General features: G+C 43.1%; 1 protein-coding gene across 10 annotated transcripts in view; it reads right to left on the reverse strand.

Annotated features, from left to right (window-relative positions):
* The window catches only part of scrib (scribble planar cell polarity protein), a 65,454-nt gene that overhangs the window by 8,558 nt on the left and 35,773 nt on the right, over nt 1-21,123 (reverse strand). For 5 of the 10 annotated variants that reach the window (XM_037079225.1, XM_037079228.1, XM_037079231.1 and 2 more), the window contains exons 16-37: nt 19,937-19,999; nt 17,577-17,666; nt 17,412-17,489; nt 17,000-17,317; nt 15,368-15,448; nt 13,232-13,477; nt 12,687-12,797; nt 12,423-12,599; nt 12,216-12,332; nt 11,814-12,002; nt 11,475-11,594; nt 10,657-10,713; nt 10,055-10,111; nt 9,446-9,526; nt 4,730-4,801; nt 4,008-4,061; nt 2,979-3,101; nt 1,736-1,786; nt 1,092-1,223; nt 543-711; nt 234-453; nt 57-146 (exon numbers count right to left, since the gene is read on the reverse strand). In XM_037079225.1, the coding sequence (XP_036935120.1) occupies nt 57-146; nt 234-453; nt 543-711; nt 1,092-1,223; nt 1,736-1,786; nt 2,979-3,101; nt 4,008-4,061; nt 4,730-4,801; nt 9,446-9,526; nt 10,055-10,111; nt 10,657-10,713; nt 11,475-11,594; nt 11,814-12,002; nt 12,216-12,332; nt 12,423-12,599; nt 12,687-12,797; nt 13,232-13,477; nt 15,368-15,448; nt 17,000-17,317; nt 17,412-17,489; nt 17,577-17,666; nt 19,937-19,999 (2,696 nt within the window). Of the gene's footprint in view, nt 1-56; nt 147-233; nt 454-542; nt 712-1,091; nt 1,224-1,735; nt 1,787-2,167; nt 2,279-2,978; nt 3,102-4,007; nt 4,062-4,729; nt 4,802-9,445; nt 9,527-10,054; nt 10,112-10,656; nt 10,714-11,474; nt 11,595-11,813; nt 12,003-12,215; nt 12,333-12,422; nt 12,600-12,686; nt 12,798-13,231; nt 13,478-15,367; nt 15,449-16,999; nt 17,318-17,411; nt 17,490-17,576; nt 17,667-19,936; nt 20,000-21,123 lie in introns of all 10 variants that reach the window. The other 5 variants (XM_037079226.1, XM_037079234.1, XM_037079233.1 and 2 more) reach the window with 4 other exon arrangements.

Genomic DNA, 21,123 nt, shown 5'->3' on the forward strand with positions numbered 1-21,123 from the left:
TACAATGGCTATAACAGCTCAGAAATGTTCGATGATGACGTGTATGATGTAGTTACCCAGTCATTGAGTTGGGCCTCTGCTCCAGCCTGAAGCTGTCCTCCAGTGAATTCCTCTGAGAGTCTCCTTTGCCATCAACAGAGGAAGGCCTACACACACACACACACACACACATTAGATAATTAGCTAAAGAATTAAAAAAGAAGTTTCAATAATAATAATATCCAACTTGTTACCCTGAGCTGCCACAATAGCTGGGTGGTGTGACATTGTAGCTTGGTGGGGTGGAGCAGTGCTGCGTCGGGGTGGATACTGGCTCCACCTTGTACTCCACGCCATCCAGCAACACTTTGCCAGAGGCCTTCATCTGCGCTACCTGCTTAGCCAGGTCCTCCTCATCATCCTCATCATCTTCATCCAACAAATACTCCCGCGCTCGCTGCTCAAACTTCCTCTCTGGAGCGAGATGGACAAATTCAGAGGGCAGGTCAGCTAACTAATGTTTTTACAGGTTATTAGCAAAAGATGCGTTCGACAAAACAAACCTTCTTCCTCTCTCATTTTCTTGAGGTCATCTTCTCCAACAAGAGATACCCGAGGTTTGGGTTTTTCTGGTGTCTGCTGCTTCACGTCAATCTCAAAATACTTCTGTCGGTCCCTGAAAGAGCGCTGCTCTGGGCTGGCCTTACCACTAGGAGAAGGACTCTGCAGGAACTGAACACAAATATCGGAAATTACAAGTCATTACAAGCTCCTTAAGCACAATTAAGCCAGTATTGAATGCTTAGAGTAATTTTTTGTTGTTTGCATTTTTGCAGAGTCATTTGACAAAAGAGCAGAGGATATCATACAGGATGCTAGAGGAGAGAAGTATGACAGACTGCGAAGAAAAAAAGAAAATTAGCCATTCAAACAGAACCCTGCACCATTTAGCCGATTTAAGATCAATTAACTGGCAGTCCCATTATTGACAGAAGTAGCACGGCCGTCTCCCAGTCAGTGGGAGCAGAGACACCACCACCGGTCAAGCCAAGCACACCACAGCCCAGGCAAAGAAGAGGGCTGGTCCAGATGTGGGCGGAGGCGGTGGGTACCTGCAGCTCCATGGACGGCCTGGAGAAGCGAGGCACTGCTGCCAGGTTCAAATACTCCCGACGGGGAGAGAGCTTGCCGGCCAGACCCTTACCCTCTATGTCATCATCAAACACCTCGTTGATCAACTCAGGCTGAAAAGGCCACAGAGTTTGTCACCACACGGTCACAGCCAGGATTTTTTTAGAGCATATCTAGACATGCTTGGACATTTCGTCCTTGCAGCTGCAGATCAAATCAAATTAACCTGATAATCACCGTAATGGCCTGATTGTAAGACACTTCCCCCTCTTTTCCATCATCTGTGAACATCTGAGAAAACTATTATTTTCTCTCATCTCAGTCTCTCTTTTTGTGCTGCTCAACGCATGACTGGACTGGTTTTTGCAGTAACAAAGTTGAGAGAAGCTTTAGAAGCTTTCATTTCACTCGTCAAGAAGTTATTTCCCCCACCGCAGTAAAACATGTTACACAAGCTGTCGGAAACTCCAGCCGACGGGACATAAAGGCTACAAACAACTTGGTACTGTCATAAATCACAACCCACACTTTTTCCAATGCCTAGAAATAAATATCATTGTATATTTGGTCCAGTACAGTACAGACAGCTGTGTGTTGATAACTTCAAGACAGCATGTTCACTCACCTCTGGAGATGGCTGCTTTGGGTGGAAATTGTTCCTCACACTGTACAGGTCCTGTTGGGCACAGCAGAGTGTTAGTGTTCAAGTTCAATAAACTCACTCTGTGGATTAAGACAGATACAGAGCAGGCAGACTGATTAGCAGCTGGGGTAGAATATGAAAACAGGGGGGCAATAAATATTAGTACACGAGCCACACATGGATGGACGAATGGATCAATATCAACACCAGTATGACAGATGATGGCACTGGAGTACAAAAACCAACGATGAACGCATTCCACACGTCACAGCACGTCACAGGCCCCCCCGACACGGCGCAGGCTCCTTATAGGACAGCCTGCTCCAGTCAGGAGGGGGGCGGGGCGAGACCAACCAATCAGCACAGCATGCTTGTGTCGTTGTGACCCGGGGGAGTCCGGGCAGCTCGGCCTACCTGCGGCGGCTCCAGCACTGCCAGTGAGCGAGGCACGGCGGCAAACGCCTTGTATGCCTGCTTGACATTCATGGGGAACTCGTCGGGCGAGGTGGGGGAGGGGGCGCGAGGCTGCAGGGGGGGGAGGGGGTGGGGTGGTCATGGAGGGCGAAGGGGTAGGTTCATATGGTAGAAGGAGCCGAGGGGGGTAGACACACAGACAGACAGACGGACAGAGAGATGGAGGAGAGGGCAGACTATGAAAAAAACCAGCAGAGTTGAAGAAGACTGTGGAGGAGAACAGGTGAACAGCATGGCGGCTGGTTTCATGTGAGAGAGGAGGGGAGTATGCCAGAGAAAGACGGACAGTAGGGCCCGGAAAGTTCAAAGCCATGACAGATTTGTCTGTATGAGCTCAGAAGGACGTGAGATGATATCCAAGCTTCTTTGTTATTTACCAATCCAGCTATGCTGCTTGCCAAAGGAAGAAATAAGCGGAACATTTCAGAAAGCTGCAGTTATGAGAAATTATGTCTGATTCAGGAGCTCGGAGTCGGGCTGGATGCTTCGTCTGCAGGTGGAGTTCAAAGACAGCTAACCTCCTGCAGCACCAGCACAGACTCTGCTCCCCTGTGCTTTCAGTCAAGTCTTCCTGTCTTTGGTTTTAGCCTCGTCAGAAAACAAAAATCATTCTCGTGGCTCAATTATCTGCATCTCTGCTGTACTGCTGTGAGACACCAGCTGGGTGTTTTGGGGGTTGTGCAGTCAGAGTGGGTGGCACAGAGCTGAGAGTGGATAGAAAACAGCACTATGTGGTGGTGAGGGGTCTTACAGAGGTCTGGGAGTTGAAGGGGGAGGGGCCATGCTGGAAAGGGTTCGGACTGTGGCCGTCCGGGGTGGCAGGGGAGGAGGTCTGCCGCACGCGCCCGACTGGCTGGATGGCACCCGGTCGCGTCTGGAGAGAAAACAAATGATACTTTATACAAGAGATCAGTCAAGTCAGTTTGTCCTTTTTATTCAGACACACCAAACTTTAGGATGAAATGACAACTCAAAATGAATGGAAGCTGATGGTGGATATGAATCAGAGCATAATCCCTAGAATTAGGAGCTTTGGAGGTTCTAACTCTCAAACAAGTTAAATGTTTGGATCTTGATACATTATTCTAAAACATAACTAAGATATTTTCTTTCTTTATTATGATATTTAATCACTCTGGCACGTGTCTGTCTACTAGAGCTGGGTACTGCCACTGATTTCCTGATGCAGTTTTACCTGATTTAAGTGCAGTTAGCGATACTTCAGCAACAATACATATAATGTTGCATGTATATTAAAAGCTAATCAGAGAAAAATACTGCTGTGAAAAATCTAACCTGGTGCATTACTGAAACATTCTTGTTTATATTTACAATAGATTTAAATAGTTTTGGATATTTGTGGTTAAAATCTGTTTATGGAAAATGATTATCTTAGCATTCAATTATTAAAAATGATGTAGTCAAAGAACAACAAACAACCTTTTTGACACTTGTATATATATTTCCAAGTTTTTGAGGTGCCCCTGAATGCAACTTTTTGTTACAAATTTTAACATGAAATATAAACATGTACTAGCAATACAGAGATCCTTCTGTGTTTGACCTGTGTTCATTTTTAAACATATCTACATGAGAAGACAGAGCCTCTTTTAAAAGATCACTCTTGGGACTTTATGAATCGAATCAGGAAATCATTTTTTTTTAACTGCCATTGCTACCGTTAAGTATATTAGTTTGTCATAAACCTTAAGTGCGATCCATCCCTCTCTAATCTAGGATAGGAGATTTTTTTTTGTTTTCAAGATCTACAGACACTCACTGATGATGACGTGTCATCCTTGGCAGTAGGAGTGGAGCTGTAATGAATGTTTGCCTGCAAAAAAAATGGAAATAATACAATGACAATGAAATAAAATGCATGAATCTGCACCGCAGCCACTAAATTCTAAACACTGGAACTTCTTTAGGATGATGCAAAATGATTACACACTAAACACTGCAACACTGCCAGGGTTCACCTCCACCCTAATAATCTCCATTTGAGGGTTGTTTTACAAGAGGAATTATATCTTTAGAGAATGTGAAGCCACAGCTGGTCAGTAGCGGCATTAAGAACAGTCAGTCGAAAATCTATCTTTCCGATGAACACGCATCCAGTCTGCACGAGGCAAAGCATCAGTCATCAGCTGCCACCGAGAAGCAGTCACATGCTTTTCAGATCGCTACGACTGCGGGAGACACGGTAGCTGAACTATTCATGTTTTATTAACAGTAGGAGGGCTCAGAGCAGTCGACACATGTGCTACAAATAACTCCAGTCCAGAGCAGAGGGCCACAAGACCCACTTACGAAGCGGGTTTCCCTGCCTGCCAAGGGGCTGTTGGAAGAGTGGAGGCTGGGCTAAGGGTGGAGAGGTCAAAAGGGTCAAACTGTGACATACTGCTTCTATAGTGGTTGAAATGACTGGTGGAAAAGGAGAAAATAAAATAAAAAGACAGTGGGAGAGCAATGAGTGGAGCGATGGGTGTTAGTGCTGCTCACCGGTTGGATAGTAGGAGAGTACGGAGCTTCCCTGATCGGGCTCTCCGTCCTGGTGTAATCAGAGGAAGGCGCCTGGAAAAACAAAGACCACACACCAGAAACACTTAACAGCTGCTCTTACTTTCACTGAAGAAACCGCGTAGTAAAGAGATACCACAACAAGATTCTCTGGTTAGCCCGGGAGAGTATTGATCATCCAGTAAATTCAAGCTCGAAACTTGCACTTTTCTGTGCGTCCTGCAGGTCGTGGTTCATCATGACTTGTGACCTCCCTTGCAGCTGTTGGGACTCACATTCCAGTCGATCCTGACTATGTGCAGACTATGTGACCGAATACCTCGCAAGGTGCCGCAAGCTCTGTTCTCACAGCAAAACACATGCACCACTTCAGCTGGTTGTTACACTGAGATTAATACACACAACCGGGACACACGCTTTGTTACAGGAAAAAAAGCTTTTTTCACCCGCACATCAGTCCTCCTGTGTGTTTGTAAGGGTTGGATTTCTAAAAATTGTGAAAAATCTTCAGCACAGCACCCAGAGCGTTGAATCCCAAACAATGCTGACATTTCATCAGCTTTTTCTGTTGCCTTTTTTTAAAAAAATGTTTTATTTACACATTCAGTAGATACACAGCAATATAATCGTTAATTTGGTGTCATGTTTCTGTCGACCTGATGAAGTGAAGCTCAATATTTATTATCTTTTTGCTCTGGTTTTGGTCCCCAGCAGCTCCGGAGAGAAATAGCTAGCTCTTTAGCTGCTAAATGCTACGAGATTTAGATTTAGGGGACAATTCTTTGTAGGTTTATTAGTACAAGCTACATTATTATTATACATTATTTTCATCTGGTATAATTTCATTATAGAAATGTCTTATTTTTCCAACAAACACTCAACTAACTTAAATGATTAATTGATTACCCACAGACTAATGATGTGGTGTCATTTTGTGTCACTTGTTGCAGTTCTACATTCCTCCTAAAATAGTCGAGTCTGATGCTTTGGATACATGCCAGCCAAAATCAAGTGAGAGACAATTCTTCAGCATAAGAACGTTAATCTGAAGACATTTCTTCAGATTATATTTGAGTTAAAACTTCCACAAAGCTTTGATGTATAAAATAACCCCGTTCAAGGGAAACAAGTGAGCCAAACACCAAACTGTGCGCAGTAACACACCATGCTGCCTCCAAACCACACTCAGGCAGGCGGCTTGCCTTGCTGAACAACCAGGGCTGCAGCTGGCCTTGCTTCCCGTAGCCCACAGGAGGCCCAGACAGGAGCTGCTGTCCTGGAGGACGACCCTTCCCTTTCCGATTGGCCACCAAGAAAGGGTTCTCTTTGAAGCAGATAGGCTGAGAGTCCACCAAGCATTCCTCCTCTTCTTCAGCTACAAACGATGATGAGTTAAGGGTTGTTGATGAGCCAGCACTGTCGGTAGTGGAGGTCCCATTAGGGGAGAACTGGGTTCCATGAAGATAATCAGCGTGTTCAGACTGGAGCAGGTGCTCCTCGTTCAGACTGGGGCCGGACTCGGGGTCCATGTGGCCTAAACTGAAGCCCAAAGGCTCTAAAGGGGCTCCATACTGGGCCTGCAGGGGGGCCTCCATGGGAGTAGCCAGACTTACAGAAGGAGAGAACTGGACAGGAGCAAAGGAAAGAGGATGGACAGATACAGTAAACCGGACAGGAAACCTACTCACTCAAAGGAAATAATCACAAATGGAATTTTAAAGAAAGGTTTAAAAGCAGAAGAGAGAAAATGAGAGAAAAGTATATAATCCCTCCCATCACTCACACTTTATTAGAACTTTTTATTTTATTTTCATCAGTTATAATAACACTGCTGTCACCAAAGTAGTGTGAAGAGCTCACTCACTACCCACTATGTAACAGACTATATGCTAAATTTGACCGATTTGTAGTGCCACCTGGATGTGTAGTGGGAATTATATCTATAGTTGACTCAATATATCCCAGTGAAACGTTTCTCTAAATTTGTCTTTGTTTTCTGTGGCTTTGTTTACAACTATCTGATCTTCTGATTGCTTGTGTTTCCAACTTCTTATTACCAGTGCTGGTTTAGCAATCGGTGCGTGATGTGTTATCATAACCAACTTAATCAAGATACAATTTGTATTAAACCAGAGTTATCCTTTAGGAGCCACTGTAAATGGTTAAGAAGTAAATTGGCAAAACCAGATCCATCTTTTATCGTTATAAATCAAGCTTGTCAGTCAACTCTGGAAACAAAGTAAAAACATGGAAAAATAAAAGTAACCTTTCACAAACCACCAAAGTGTTTCCTTGTCTTTTAAGATGTGCTTCTGTAAATAGACTGTTGACACATAAGCCTCGAGCTGCTAAAAGGAGTTGCTCACATCACTAAATCTTCCCTGAAGCCTGAAGTTTCTCAGCGCCCACCCATCATTCAAGACTTGTAACTGCTGCTCTACGCTGCCAGACACATTGGTAAAGTCCAGGCTCTTGGGCCTCTGCCTTAAATAACCACATTATCAGATCAGCGAGACATTCAGGCTCCAGCACACCTTCATCTCCTACTGTACTCAACATAGAGGACAGTTAATGTCACTGTAGGAGAGTTGAAAATCTGACATGTTTAACCTAACACATGTAAGGAAACCTGATACCGTAACCATAGACATGTCATGTTAGGAAGTTCCTCCTCAAATCAACCCAGGTAACTAACCAACTTTGGTCATTTATCAGACCTTGACATGTCTGGTGATAATCAAAATAGACTTACTAAGAATACAACGAGCATTGTGGGGCAGTAATGTGGTGCTCTACATGCTGACTATAAGAATTGGTGGTGTGATGAGGGGTCAGTGGGATGGAATGTGAGTGAGTGCCCTTTTGGCTCCGACACAGACTGTGAGGGACAGCTGGGGGGTTTTGATGCGACGCTGCTGGTTCGTCAGCATGCCGACATGCTGAGCTGGCCCGGCTGGGAAGCGCTGCGAGTTGAGGGAGCCGGGAACTGAATCATTTTTAGGGTTTTTAATTTGTTTTTGTCTTGGCTGTCTCTCCATGTGCTGTGTTTGTATTTTAACTCTATTTGTTTATTCAATTATATTTCTTTTGTCTGTGTGTGTGTGTGCATGTGTGTAAAGCTCTTTGTAACTGTGTTTAAAGAGGTGCTGTATAAGTAAAGCTTCCCTATTTTTACCCCCAACCTGTACAAATGTGACCATTACATTCTGTGATCTTGAACGATCCGAACGCCACCTCTGTCTTCATAAAGGCTCAAGGACAATGATGGAAATGGTTCATCCAAGTGCACCTCAGATATATCAAAGATCTATCCTGGAATGGTTATTTAAATGGAAAAGTTTCACTTGTTCTTACCGGGGATAAAACAAGATGTTGTATTTATAACTATATCTTAATTTCTGAAAGAAATAAAACAAAAGTCTCCTTCCAAACAACAAAACGGTACCACAATCCAACTCTTAACTCGCATTTTCAGTGTTACAAAACCAAAAGTCAGAGACCTCACTTCTTATGAAATATAAAATCACAGTAAACCATGGCCTGTTAACACTAAAGACACACTCATTTTGGATTGATCAACATTTCTTAACTACCATTTTTCAACAAGAACTTTTGTGACCAACTTTCAGGCAGTAGTAACGGCTCCCTGTGATACAGTGTGAGAAGTGTGCTGGAGCAGCACATGTGCTGGAGCAGCAAATCCACCTCTTAACGCACTGAGCACCAACAGCTGCATATGAAATGTAGGTTAAGTTCTAAGAGATCTACAAGTAGGGCACAAAAAGATTTAATCCAAATAGCTGTCTATTTAAAGTTTAGCACTCAAGCGTGTCTTAAACCAAATCAAAATCATAGTGTTTTCTAACACGGTTGTATCAAAATAAGGCAGAGACGATGACTCAAGATAAAGACAAAGACAAATACAAGACAGAAAGCAGAAAAAGTACAAAGCTACTACCTGTAGGATGGTAACAGGACAATGCTGTATGTCCGCTTACTCCTCCAAGGACTTTGAAAACTGAAACACTTGTCTGTTCCTCTCAGGCGTACCCTCCCTCCCTGTCTGGCACCCCACCCACCCAAGAGACTCCATCCAATTCTGAGCCAGATGCAGGTTTAAAATATCACCGAGGAGAGGCTGTTTGATAGTGGGCAGCTGTCCCCTTCCCCCATCTCTTCCACACACTCACACTGCTTTTCTATCCAGCAGGACAGCGCCTGCTGCCCTCTGGCCACGCTTCCTTTTTAATTCTGCCCTCCTCCTGTACGTCCAGTCGTCCTTCTTCAACAGCCATTTTCATTCCACTTAATTCTTTTGAATGAGCTCGGTTCCTTCATTTTCTTGTTATTTCTTCTATCCAGGGTGGTCACAATGGCTCAAAAATGGATGTGGGACAAAATTACATCAGACTGATGAATGGGTTTGGCCTTGGAGACACCGTCTGTAATGTTGACTTGGGGGTTAACACATGGAGTGAGGTTAACATTCCTGCTCCTGGAGGGGCAACTGGTCCACTGTGGGTCACTTGGTTTCCCAGGACATAAAAACACAGGATTCCATGAGGTCTATTCCGAGCCATGAAGGCCATTTCCAACATAGCCGCACAGAACAAAAATCAATTTACAACACGAAGGGAGTACACTCTTTTTCAAACACGTAGAAAAGTCATAGGATTGGGAATGTAAAGAGAGGCTTACCCTGTTGAGTTTCTGCAGACTGGTGGTGGGCAGTGCCGCCAGGGTTTTGTAGTCAAGTTTTAGAGGTCCAGTGCCAATGTTCTACAGAGAAGAAAAGAGACAACAGTGGTGAGAAGTGGACAAGGCTGAGGTTTATTACACAACAAGCAGGAATCACAAAACAAGGTGAATTTGTTTGACTTGAGCAGAATTGTAGAGAAGCCAACCCATGACATAAAGGATCCACACATCTATTGTAAAAGTCATCTACGTCATGTGTTACCCCATGTTAGAAGTATGGGCTGCAGGCTTAATCCTGGAGTAGCTTCTTCTGTGTCACCATAGAGCTGCAGTTTATTTTGTCTCAACACCATCCTGCCTGACTGAGGTCTAGCAAAAGCAAGTTTCACAGATCTACAGCAGGTGTGTAAAGTATTTAGTTAACCAATTCCGTCATTCACTATACTCGATATATATGTAACCCCCAGTCAGAAAAGTGAAAAAGATTATTATGTTCGCTGAAATACCAGTGATGAGCAACATGTCTGAGGTAGTGTTGGGGTATTTTTGTGGCCCGTTTTGCATAGATAGGAAGTTTGTCTGCAGACCTGCTGATGAGGAGTGTCTCACCTCAGTCTCCTCTTCTAGCAGGCGAGTTGCCTCCTCTCGCTCCAATCGCATTCGCTCCTTCACCATGAGAGGAAGGGGAGGAGGAAGAGGAGGAGGAGGGAGGACACCCAAGCACACGCAGCCACACAGTAATGCAATGAGAGGTGAAGATGAGGAGGAAAGAAGTGTTAGAGGGAGTGAAAAGTGGAGAAAACAGAAAACAGAGGTGAGGGGGAGGGGTGTATGGAGATGGGATGATTGGATGATTTTGGATCACACCAAACACACCAAAGGTAAAGGAGAGGTGAGAGGAAACACAGAAGGGAAAGAAAGGATAGAACCCACACACGTTAGAAAGTACTCTATTCATTCGCTATGGGAGCAGAAAAAAAAGCATGCAAGGCGGGACAATGCAGGAACAGTTCTGTCAATCACAATACCCAGAGGAGAAGCTTCATTCATCCGATAACACACCGACCTGAGCTTCTGCCTCTAAAGCTCCGCCCTGGCTTGCCATTTTTCTGAGCTACAATGGAGTAAAATTGAATTCCGCCGTCTATGCTGATCTGACAGATACCATTTTACCTCCCGCCTTCCCAAAATGGATTTTCAGTTCCACTTACCACTTTCTCCATCTCTTCTCGCTCCCACTGCGATGTCTCTCTCACCATCTCAGATTCCTGGAGAAGAGATTTAAGATTCTGATCCATGCTTACTATTCATCCTGTAAATCTTTGCAGAAACACTGACTGCCTGAGTAATTTAAACCAAAGCACTTTATATATTAAGAGTTTTATGACTGAGAAACAACAGCAACTAGATTCTGCATTCCTTTAGTTCGGGCAGTCTCCCAAAGGCTAATCTGGACCAAATAAACAACTGTGCTGGCGCTTTCTGGGTGCTCTAGTGAAAAGATGGGTATGTGCAGTTGGAGTGAGTCATACTCCACCATCACTGACACCAAACTGCTGTTGAAGCAGAGTGTTGCTGAACAAAACATCTGACTCACGTGTTGACTTGACAACAAAATCGCCAAACCGATTCCTGGAATGTAGATGAATGGCCTGTGCTGCACTTCCTGGTGTACAACCAGACACTGTTCACCTCTCTTATTCAGTGCTCGTCAGGGCTTTATCAAGTCTAAACAGTGCACGATTGCTATATGCACATGAGGTTTCACAGAAGTATTTATTAGTCCAATATCAAAGCCACTAGCAACACATAATGCATCATATTTGGGCTACTCAAAGCATTTAAGATGGCTTCCAACAACAGAAAGTGCAAAAACATGATGAAATGTGCTCTGATCAATCAACTATTCAACTTCTTTATGGGATTAGTCAATGACTACTAAAACACAGTACTTGTGAATGCTCCAATATGCATATACATAACCAGAGATAGGTATGACCACTCAAACATTGTATATTCTGTATCATACCTTCTGCATGATGTCGATCTCCTCTGGACTCAGGTCTCGGTCTATAGAAGAGATGCTTTCCATGCTGTTCTTACGGACGATGCCTGTTGCAAACGGGTTGGCAATGATGCCAGGAGAAGACTGGAAATGGACAAAACACAGGGTTTTGTTTAAGAAGTTAATGTAAATTGAAGAAGTTTGGGCAACTTTTGATAAAGCTAATTGAAGTTTTATTTAACTTGAAGTCATTTAAATTAATTCATCAATCCAATAAATATGGTTACCCTTCCATTTATACTGTAGAGTCCTCTTAATGCCTCAACACATTCTATTTGAATCAGACTGCTCATGGCGTCTTACCTCCACAGCAGCCACTTTCTGTGGGTCAAAGCCGTCACACACCAGCATGCCCAGGGTGTCTCCTACAGCACGGAGGACTCGTACTGCCTCCGTATGCGTCATCCCCAGCAGACTGTGGTTGTTCACTTCCAGGATACGCATGCCAACCTGCAGCCTGCCGTCTCTCGCTGCGGCACCGCTGGAACTCACCTGTTTAAATATCAACCAAAGTACGAGTATTAATACCGAGTAAATTTAATACTGCTTTCTTCTCAGTAGGCAACGATCAAGACCACGCTAACTTACAAATCTCAGTTAGATGAGATGTGTCCTGAAATAAACTGGACTGCTTCCAGAACTAAAAATGTGAGACTCTTTGGGCTAAAATTAATTTAATGGTGACAAAAAAATAAAATTCAGAACCTTAGAGATGAAGATGCCTTCATCTGTTGGGTCAAACGGGTTTCCTGCATGACCTTTGGCCCCTCCACGAATACTGATGCCAAGCTTCTCCCCTGGCTGTTTCTGGATCAAAATTTCCTGCAATCATACATAAACAGCTCGTCAGACTAGGTAAGAAGATGGATTTATCTATGTTGGTATATTTGTATTTGTTCTAGTTTGCCTCACCTGCATCCCGGGTGGTGATGGGTCCCTCCGCACTAACATACGGATTTCCTGCTTGTTGGCCAGCAGGGCTCGCACGGCTTCCTGGTGGGTGGCGTGACGCAGGTCGATGGCGTTCACTTCTAATATTCGGTCACCAACACGCAGTCCACTTTGGCATGCAAGACCGTGAGGAATCACCTGATAAGGAGACCGACCATGGAAAGTGAGACACAGAGCTTAAAAACTGAAAACTGGTAAAAAAAACTTTTTACCTTAAAGTTTTACCTTTGAGATAAAAACCCCGGGTTCATTTACGCCGAAAGGGTGACTGGCATGATCACTACCTCCTACGATGCTCAGGCCTAGAGGGCCACCTGACTTCACCAGGGTCACTTCCTGTTTGGGTAAAAGGTAGAAAATGTAGATAAAATGATTCCAGAATCTATTTTATCTATTCTAAGTCTAAATCTAAAAATAATGTACCCATTAAACATAACTCGCATGTTATTTTTCTAACAAACACAAACCAACCTACTACCTACCTACAACTATCTCTATACAGGCCTAAGCCGCTATTACGTAAACTGCATTATTTCTGGGAGGGGGAATGACACAGCTTTTATTACCCTGCTAGACTAAAGAACACTTTTATTTAAATTAGACCAAGCCTTCATACCATACACCATCTTCTCTGGAACTGGACAGCATTACGGATAAGGCAGGGGCCAAATGAACAAATGTTAACATCAAATGCCTTCATTAGGCTTCTATAGCAAGGTCTAATTGAAGTAAAAAGCTTTTCAACATACTCAAATATCAAGAGGTCTCACCTCGATGGGATACTCGTCCTCCATTTGGTTCAGGTGGTTCCCGTGAAGGAGGCCCTCCTCCTCCTGGTCGGGTGAATCTGAGGGTTCTGGGGGTGGAGGGGAGTGGGCTCGTGCCCGGGATTGACCTGGAGAGCCCCCTGGTGCGTTCGGGTCTCGCTCCACCAGGAGGGCGATGGTGGGGGAGGTGCCGGTAAGGAGCGCTACTGCCTGGTCATGCCTGGCCTCTGTCATGTCTACACCATTGATCTGGATCGACAGTAAAACCAACCACGGAGGGTGTCAGCCCACCAGGACGCTCGCAATGACAACGGCCCAAACTCGACACGATGACAATAAATAACAATATATGCTGAAAAACGGCAACCTGCCACCAGTCTTCTCTCGTCTGACTACTTCACAATGTTTATCTAACATCTAAAACCTTCTGAGATTTAATCCAGTGAGTTTGTGAGTGCACCAAAGTGAGTACTGTTATTTGCGGAAGAACCCAACACCTATAACGAGCAACAGGAACAGGCAGAGCAGAAGAGGGAGCGGGGGTAACAGCGGGCTGCTGCAGGCAACTCAAGCTGGCAGATTTCCTTGAGGAAGAAATGCTATGAGCAAGCAAAGCTAATTATTTCCAAATAACTCCCTGAAGTCAGTTTATATTAAGTTTAGTTATGACTGTTTGTGCTGCTATCTTTAAACTTAATTAGTTCAACTCTTTCCCACCCCATCTTGCATTTGTTTACTTAAAACACCAGTCGAAATTTCTCCAAAAAGTTTGATCTTAAGTCAACAAAGGCAAGCAGGGAAGTCCTAAAACAACCTGGGTTTTAGTTTAGGAGGTTTCTTCCTGGCATTCACAATTTTAAAAACTGTTCACTGGTCCAAAGAGACAAGCAGAGGTCAGCGCTGACCCGACAGTACCAGCTCTTACCATAGGCTGATAAGCTGCTGCGCCCACTGCCATTGTAACACAGAGACGAGTCTACCATGACAGCGGGACGACAGGCTCAGCCCACTCCACCCCAACACCATACCCACCACCAAGCAGGCAAGAAGAAGCACTTAATGCATTAGTGAGCATGCAGACGGAGAGAAAGCGAGAAAGAATAGACAGAAGAAAGAAAACCTGACAACTGCTGGAGGCAGGAAAGCAAAGAGGATAATTCAGGAAGCTTTTCTGTGATCCAAGAGAGCACAGCTTACAGTAAAGAAAAAAGGAAAAGGAGTTTCACATTAGGCATACAGAGAGAGGATCCTCATAACCGACAGTCGGTTCACAGTAATAGTGTATGATGAAAAAGTGTGGGTGGATAAAAACGTGCAACTCATGCGCCTAATGTGCTGACAGAAAAAGTAGAGCAAAGCCAAGCGTGAAGTGTGATCAGCAGAGGAAACTGAAGAGCATGCAGGAAAACTTCAAAATCTAAATCCTGCACTATGTACCCGCTATTTAAGGAGAATTTGGGTTAGAATTAGTGTGTGAAGACTGTATTAGTAATCTGTCTCAGCTGATGGGTTAATTTTCTGCATGTGGTCAGCATGGGACAGAAAACAAGTTGGTCTTTGACATGGCAAGACAAAACTTGAGTGATGAGAGCAGCGTTGTGAGCATAATTACAATGGCAATATTGCAACACAGCACTGATGACATACTGTACATGAAGTGTTTCCTTTGCATTGCACAAGACTGAACAGATGTAGAATGCGTGATACGTGAACATCTGGTGAGATCAATTTTGAACTAATTGTTAAATCCCAAATGAAAGCGGAAACATCAACTTCAAATATTATTGATGAATAAAGACATCAACTGATAAAAGTGTGCAGAATAAGCTACAAAAAATATGTTCATCAGCTATCTACACACCCTGTTGGTGTTCGGATTTAAAAAAAAAATGTATAAAAATACATTTTAACAGACTGCTGAATGTAAGGTGCACCAGTGCAACTAATGATAACATTTAAACACACTGGACAGGGCTTATGTGCAACCAAAACAGTTTCACCTCGGAGCCCTGAGAGAACAAAAATGATTCCACTTCTCAAAACCACGAGACACAATGTAAAGGAAACCCTGTTTTGATCACATCACACTGTATACAGTGATGCCCGGGTGGAGATGTGGAGGGGATGCGTTGTACTCACAGAGATCACCCTGTCGCCAACATGCAGTGTGCTGTCTCTGTGTGCTGCTCCTCCGTCTGCGATGCGAGAGATGTAGATTCCCTAAAACAGATAAGATATTGTCAAATGTTGACGTTTTTGGTACATTGGTGGATAAATAACTCTTTTTGAGACCATTTTATAATGAATAAAAATGTATGATGAATATAGTGCAACTAAAAATGGTAATTATTCCATCACTTCTGTTCTCCCTTGCCTGTCTATCAAAGTAGACAGGGTCGATGGTAAACTGGTGCAACAGGCTGCAATGTTCAGGATGAGTCTGTGCTAACTGTGAGCTGTCTGTGAGGGGAGTTACCAGTCAGTCAGTGTGGGATATTCGACATTGTGGATCTGAGCCAAAAATAGAATTATTTTATTAATTCCTGCTGGCACACTTTACAGTACATGGGTCGATCTGTGACGTTATCAGCTGACAATGTCCCAAACAAACTGAGATATAAAGATGTAGATATGCTCAAACAAACCCACACATACATTACAAGTGACCAGCGGCATAGTATTTGAACATTAGGACAAATTGGGATTACAACACAAGCAGCTCATTCAAAATCGTGACCCCTAAGGCATGTTGTCCCTTTGTTCTGACAAATTACACAACTTTTTTAACCAAATAAAAACTGCTACTCTGCCTCACCATAACAAAAACATGCAGGAGCAAAGTCTACTGCACCTCCTCCCTTATATCAGCTGTTAACAGGCCAAGTCACTGCATCCATTTCAAAAAGCTTTTGAAAGAGAGGCAAGACTTACAGTCACACCCGTCTAAATCCTAAAGTTTAGGAATCCTCTCCTCTTTGTGGGCTCGTTGAGCTGCATGAGTTGCAATGCAGTGTTGGACTGACCCAAATATACACCTCAGCCAGCGCAATTACAGCTGACCTATCAGGTGTCAAGGCTGGCTATTCATATCTCCGTCTCCCTGGTGATGACTGTAAACGCTGCGGCTAGAATAGATGCTGTTAAAAGACAGATCCCACTCACTGAGACAGTTACTGTAAACACTTTGTGACCCAAATTCAAGACTGCAACAAACATTTAGTTATTGTATGGCAGACTGTAAATTAGTCAATTACATCTTGCTATAATGCCACAAATACTGATAAATACCCAATAATTTTGTCCTTAATAATTAATATATTGTGCCTTCCTACCTATATTCTCAGTCGACTACGGACTTTGGTCAGATTTGTACTTATGATGAAAAATCAGAAGCTGCAACTGTTTTTTTCTTTTTAATGCATGTATAACATCTACTGCTATTGTCGATTTTCATTTAAAAGTAATTGGTTGTTTATTTTCTTAATTAATCAGTAAAAAAAAAAAAAAGCCAATCATATTTTTTTGGAGCCTAAGGCAAGGAATTCATTTTGTTTGTTTTAATAGTCTGCAAAACAAAGATATTCAGTCAACAGCATATCAACAAAGAAAAGCATTATATCCTAATGTCTCAACAGCTGGAACCTGAAAATATTTGGTATTTTTGCTTAAAAAATTGACTCTTTAACTGATCAATCTACTGTCAATCTACTGATCAATGAATCAGTTTCTATGTTTAATCAGATTGTGTTATCGTTCTGCTCTCACTCTCACCGTGTCTCCAGTACGGTAGGGTGTGGAGCCTTTGCCCCCTGCGATGCTGAATCCCAGCCCCTTGTCGTTTCGGATCAGGCAGGTGGAGAGCCGCTGGTGGGGCCCGCTAGGAGTTGTCTCCAAGTTGAAGGCAAGTCCGCTGCTCCGTCTCTCCCGTGGGAAATAGTCATCCTCCGGCCTCAGCGGCGTTGTAGTGATGGCGTTCTCTGGCTCCACCATACGCTCCCGCAGCACCGTCATGGAAACTGTGGCGCCGGAGCTACGGAGAGCTTCAACTGCTGTGTGATGTTCTGCCTCATGGAGGTCCACTCCATTGACCTAAAACAAATACAAGGAGAGAAGGACTCACTTTTAATTTAAACACCTTACTGGAAAGCAGAAGAAAAAGCTGTTGAATTAAAAAATGCTTCACCTCTAGGAGTTTGTCTCCCACTTTCACCCCTGCTCTGGCTGCAGGACCCTCCTCAGAAACTCTGGAGATGAAGATTCCCTGAACACGCAAACAAAAAGAAAGGTGAATGTGTCATCGATGACTTCTGATTTGTTAAACCAACAAGACTCTAGGGGTACGTCTTACCTCGTCATCTCCTTTGTAAGGTGTAGATCCTTTCCCTCCTGCAATGCTGATACCCAGTCCGCCTGTTTGTCGCTGGATGTTCAGGGTGTGCTGCAAGTTAAGGAGCCGGGAGTCAACACAACTACTAGTGAAGCCCTTCTAAACACCACTCAGCTCAGGACAGCTTGAGAGGGAGGCATGCCCACAATGTTATCATTTTCTTTACCCATTCTCTTAAATGTGTAAGATATAGGTTATGGGTGACCTCCCTCCTTCTGCCAGAGGGTGGCGTCAACTGTATCACTGCAACATCCTGCCAACATGCCAACAGATGGATGGAGAGATACTGTGACTGTCTGGAGCCTAATGTCAGTTTAAGTGGATGATTTTGTTACTTAATTTTAGTTTTAAAGACATCTGAAAGAGCTGCGGCCAAATCCTTTGTCATCGTGCAGTAACCACTTAATTGACAGTAGACTTCAGACATAAAGTGAGCAAAAACAAACTATCTGAAGGCCTCTTTAATTGGACTCACAGAGGCTTAACCCTGACTGAATACGTGTTGTGTATGTACGGGAAGAGGGACTTTAAAAATGTGAAGTAGATTGTAAGAGACTGTACTTTCTATGTATTTGCAAGCCATGCAAAAAGGTGGAGGAATGGAGATAAATGAGGAAAGTGTAAGGAAAAAGGGAATGTCAAGAGTAACAGATGACAAGAGTGAGCTGTGTCCTGGAGGTGGAGATGATTTGCAGTTGTAGTGTAGATACCACGGCATTTGTTGCAATAATGACCAAAGCAGACTTAAACTTGCAGAGACCGTTTTCATGTGGTGACAAATTACACTTCAATGTTTCTAATGACTTGTTTTCTTCAGGAGTAAACGGCATAGGAGAGGATCCTTATACATCACTATGAACAAAAGCATGCATAAACAGATATGTTTAGAGAAGAAAAAAAAAACACCTCTACAAAATATTAACAATACAAATATCAAGTGTCATTTCATACAATTTAAAAACTTGAGTTATGTCACAAGTTTATAAAATTAACATTAGACTACTGGGAAGTAATTCGTCTTCATGAATCTGGAGCTCCTCCTCTGGTTGGCAGTTGAGTTACCTGCTTCGTACCCAAAAAAAGAAGGAAGCTGGTGAAGCAGACTCGTCCCATCACAGTTCTACCAGCCCATTCACTCCAGGGCAACACAGCGTGGACAAAGGATGAAAAGGAGCGAAGCAGCAGAAGCAGAGGAAAGGCACAGCAGCAGAGACGTAGTGTGACAGAACCTGATGCAGGACTTATATTTCTTAAGTCGAACACTAAGCTTTTAGTTTTTTTTTTTTCAGGGGGACAAACAATTTGAGATATTGTTCAGCTTGAGGGGTATAACACAACTGTGGGCATCCAGGAGACTAATAATTACTGGGGAGGTTGGGGCTCCAGCAAAAATTATACTATTGGCAAAGTGCCTGAGAGAGTATTTCTTATTTTACGTGCTGCGTCATGTGCAAACCCGCTATTTTATCTGCTGAAGATGAATCTGGCCTAACATTACATGGATATGACAAAAAGTCACGTGTTACTCAGATAAGATGTGCAGCATTCCTGTGGATTTCATGCTTTTATCTTGCAGTTTTTATCTATTTTAATCTACTTCTGCAAAGCACACTGCTACATGCCATGCGTGTTTTACAACTTATCAGTCATATCTGTAAGTCAAAGGTAAACAGTATCATTATTACTTTGACACTTTATCTTGGCATTATTCCATTTGTCTCCAACTTGTTCTGTTTTACATTTGTATCTATAACTCTCTGCTGTGAATCAGATCAAATAACATAACGAGGGCTGAGTCATATGTTCAACTGTAACTCCTTGTGGATGAGAAACATGATGGATCATTTAGATATAGATAATGTATGGCAAAGAACAATATGCATGGAAATGTTGCCCTGTAGCTGAGACTACCCACACTGATCCCTACTAGTTGATATTGACCTTGCTAACTGAAGCTGTTAACATAAATTGACACAACTGAGAGAAAAAAATACAATTTCAACAATGGAGCACTAGTCAAATTTTGCAGAATGCAATCGAACACAGAACATTCAACTAACCTCACTTCAAGTGTTTAAACCCCAGCTGCCTAGAAAGAAAAAAACAATTTTTGTAGTAAATAAGACTTGATTCCTGCATCCAGTTCTGCCACACTGGCCCTCTTAAAGATGATCTGTGGTTAGGGGGTCCCTAGTGATTGGCTTGAATTAATCATGAATTTTCTGTGGGTACTTTCTCTACCTCTGAATACAGGTGGGTGAATGAGTGGGTGAGTGAAGGACACAGAGAGACAGACCGGACGGGAAAGAGTATGTACAGACCTCTTCCTCCTCAATTCGAGCAGGTTCAATCAGCAGATTATTGACTTGATCAAATGACACCCCCTGTTAGGACAGGAACCAGCGAGAGGCATGCGGATTAGTCAGGCCAAAATAAAAATATGCTCACAAGCACACTAAAGGAACTTTCTCGCATTTTCCATAAACCTCAAACACACCAAACACTCCACTGTCTGCTTTCAGGTTTGAAAGACTTCCTGGTCCCCTGGGACGGAGCACCTTGAAGCAGAAGCAATCACACACTCACTCCCCAGCCACCAGAAGCAAATACAGGCAGAGATGGAAAGACAAAACCAAGGAGCTGGGCTACAGTGAAAAACACAAGGTGTAGAGAGAGCGGACAACAGAAGGCAGAAGCTCCCAGACCACAAAAAGCCCACAAGGAGCAAACTCCTCCAGTAGCAAGCTTTCATTTATAGAAAAAGATAAACTGTGTTGAAGTGCACAAGCCTACAAAAAGATGACTTCCGAAGAGTCATTTACAGAAAGTTCAACAAAAAAAGGCTGAATAAAAATCAAAGAATTTTATTTTGCAGGAATAAACAATGTTTTTCACTATAATGATTTAAACATCCCATAACAGACGACACAAAAGAGACTCGTTGGATCTCACATTCCAGCTCTGCCGGTATATGTTCTGGTTGGTCTGAGGTCAGCCACACACTCATAAGCACAGACACACACAACACAGATTTGGTGAAACGATGATGTTTGATTACAGTGTTAAAAAGAATATGCTAAGCATAATCAAAAATTTTCATTAAGTCTCCCCGAATACTAATGATCAATAAGAAGATTGTTTTTTATAAGCAGCTCCGGAGCAGACGTCATTCATACTTTAAAGCTTACACACACACACAATGTTACAAGAGCAAAGTGTGAAAATGTCATTATTCAATTAAATCAGGAGATGGCTGATAAATATGGCAAGAATTTTACTACTAAACTGGGCCGGTGTTGGGCAAAAAAAGCCTGCAGATGCTTGTGTGGAAGGGAAAATCATCAATCATTTGACACTGCAGAATTATTAGCTGATGTGTTATTGTCAAAGATCAAGAAGCTATCTCATATGATTTAAAATTAGATTTCCATCATTTGTCTCCCATTATGAGACATGTTTACAATTAGGTAGTTCACGTGAGGGGCAGCTCGTCTTTGAGGCAGAGCTA

Source organism: Acanthopagrus latus, chromosome 19, assembly GCF_904848185.1.
Source record: "Acanthopagrus latus isolate v.2019 chromosome 19, fAcaLat1.1, whole genome shotgun sequence".
NCBI lineage: Eukaryota > Metazoa > Chordata > Actinopteri > Spariformes > Sparidae > Acanthopagrus > Acanthopagrus latus.